Source organism: Anarrhichthys ocellatus, unplaced genomic scaffold, assembly GCF_004355925.1.
Source record: "Anarrhichthys ocellatus isolate YVR2014 unplaced genomic scaffold, GSC_Weel_1.0 scaffold20, whole genome shotgun sequence".
Lineage (NCBI taxonomy): Eukaryota > Metazoa > Chordata > Actinopteri > Perciformes > Anarhichadidae > Anarrhichthys > Anarrhichthys ocellatus.
In genome coordinates, this window is record NW_022280050.1 from 4,440,039 (window position 1) to 4,441,423 (window position 1,385).

At 38.6% G+C, this 1,385-nt stretch overlaps 1 protein-coding gene across 2 annotated transcripts in view; it reads right to left on the reverse strand.

Annotated features, from left to right (window-relative positions):
* LOC116389645 (thioredoxin domain-containing protein 6-like) overlaps positions 1–938 on the reverse strand; it is a 10,868-nt gene extending 9,930 nt beyond the window's left edge. For both annotated transcript variants that reach the window (XM_031858517.1, XM_031858516.1), the window contains exons 1-3: positions 853–938; positions 690–747; positions 126–229 (exon numbers count right to left, since the gene is read on the reverse strand). In XM_031858517.1, coding sequence (XP_031714377.1) covers positions 126–229; positions 690–747; positions 853–885 — 195 coding nt within the window. In that variant the 5' untranslated portion in view covers positions 886–938. The remainder of the gene's footprint in view (positions 1–125; positions 230–689; positions 748–852) is intronic.
* Positions 939–1,385: the final 447 nt, after the last annotated feature.

The following is a 1,385-nucleotide window of genomic DNA, read 5'->3' on the forward strand; positions in this document are numbered from 1 at the left end:
ACACACACACACACACACACACACACACACACACACACACACACACAGACAAGTTGAGGGCTGCTCCCTCACACATTTTGGTTTGAAATGAAATTGTTCACGTTTTAAATTCACTTGTGGCTTACTGTGGCAAAATGTAACAGGTCATCACCCAGTTCGTTCTTTATTTTGCGTAAGAGGCTAACCACAGCTCGACAGGGACCACACCACTGTTGGTACACATCTACAACTAGAAGAGAGACGGTGGGAGGACTGGTGCAAGCATTCAATCTGCAGTTATCCAAATGAACACAGTGGGGCAGCAACATACAATAAATTACACTCACAATGACTAGAGTTCATTTTACACAACATTATGGAACAGATGATTAGTGTTATGATGGTTAGTATTCACTTTTAACGAGACATACCACTAATTTGATAGCTAGATAGATAGATAGATAGATAGATACTTTATTAATCCCGCAAGGGGGAATTTGTTCGCTGCAGCTGCATTAAGATACAGGTAAGCAATCAAAGTAACATAGTAAAAATATAAAAATGATTGAGTATAAAATGCACAATACAATAAAAAAATAACAAAGTAAAAATATTAAATGTAAAAAAATGCACAATATATACAATGAAATATAATATTAAATTAACTAACTAAACAGTAGTGCAATTTATTTTACTTTCAAAGCTCTTACCCGTCAAACCTTTGGTTGCAAGCATCTCCTCCCACTGCTCTTGGTTTGTGACAGAGGCCTGCACCAAAGAAAAGCTGAATTAATATCAGAGCTTCATGAATTAAGCTTAAAACACAGAGGACTCTCGGCAAACATTACAGACGACATGTTGTGTTAGTCCGACCTGCAGACTCGCCTCTTTCTTCTTGCCTGCCATTTCATCAATTAAATGGAAATATTTAAATGTGCCGAGTGTCTGCTCGCTCTTGTTTGGCAATTTGGTTGCTAAGAAGCGGTGCCTTCCGCCTTCCGGAGCCAATCCCCGGCATGTGCCGTCAGATTAAAGTGCGCTACAATCAGTATGATGTTAAATTCGTTGGCTCAGTTCTTTATTCTTGCATTGATGGGTTCGTTCTAATGGGGCTTCAATGCTGTATGTTAGCCAAAGATATGCTATCAAGTGTAGTGTTATTGTTTCAACTCCTCAGTCTGATATCAGTACTTGCAATCTAAAGTAGGCAACATTAACGTCACAGAGGTCACAGAGCAGCAGGAGTGGAAAGTACATTACTGAGTATATTTACTCAAGCGCTGTGTAGCCTACAGTTTTGAAGAAGGTATTAGGATACTTACTGTACTACTTCTGATCTACATATCAGAGGGATGTAGTTCTTTTAACCCACTACATTTGTTTAACAGCTGTAGTTAGTTACTTTT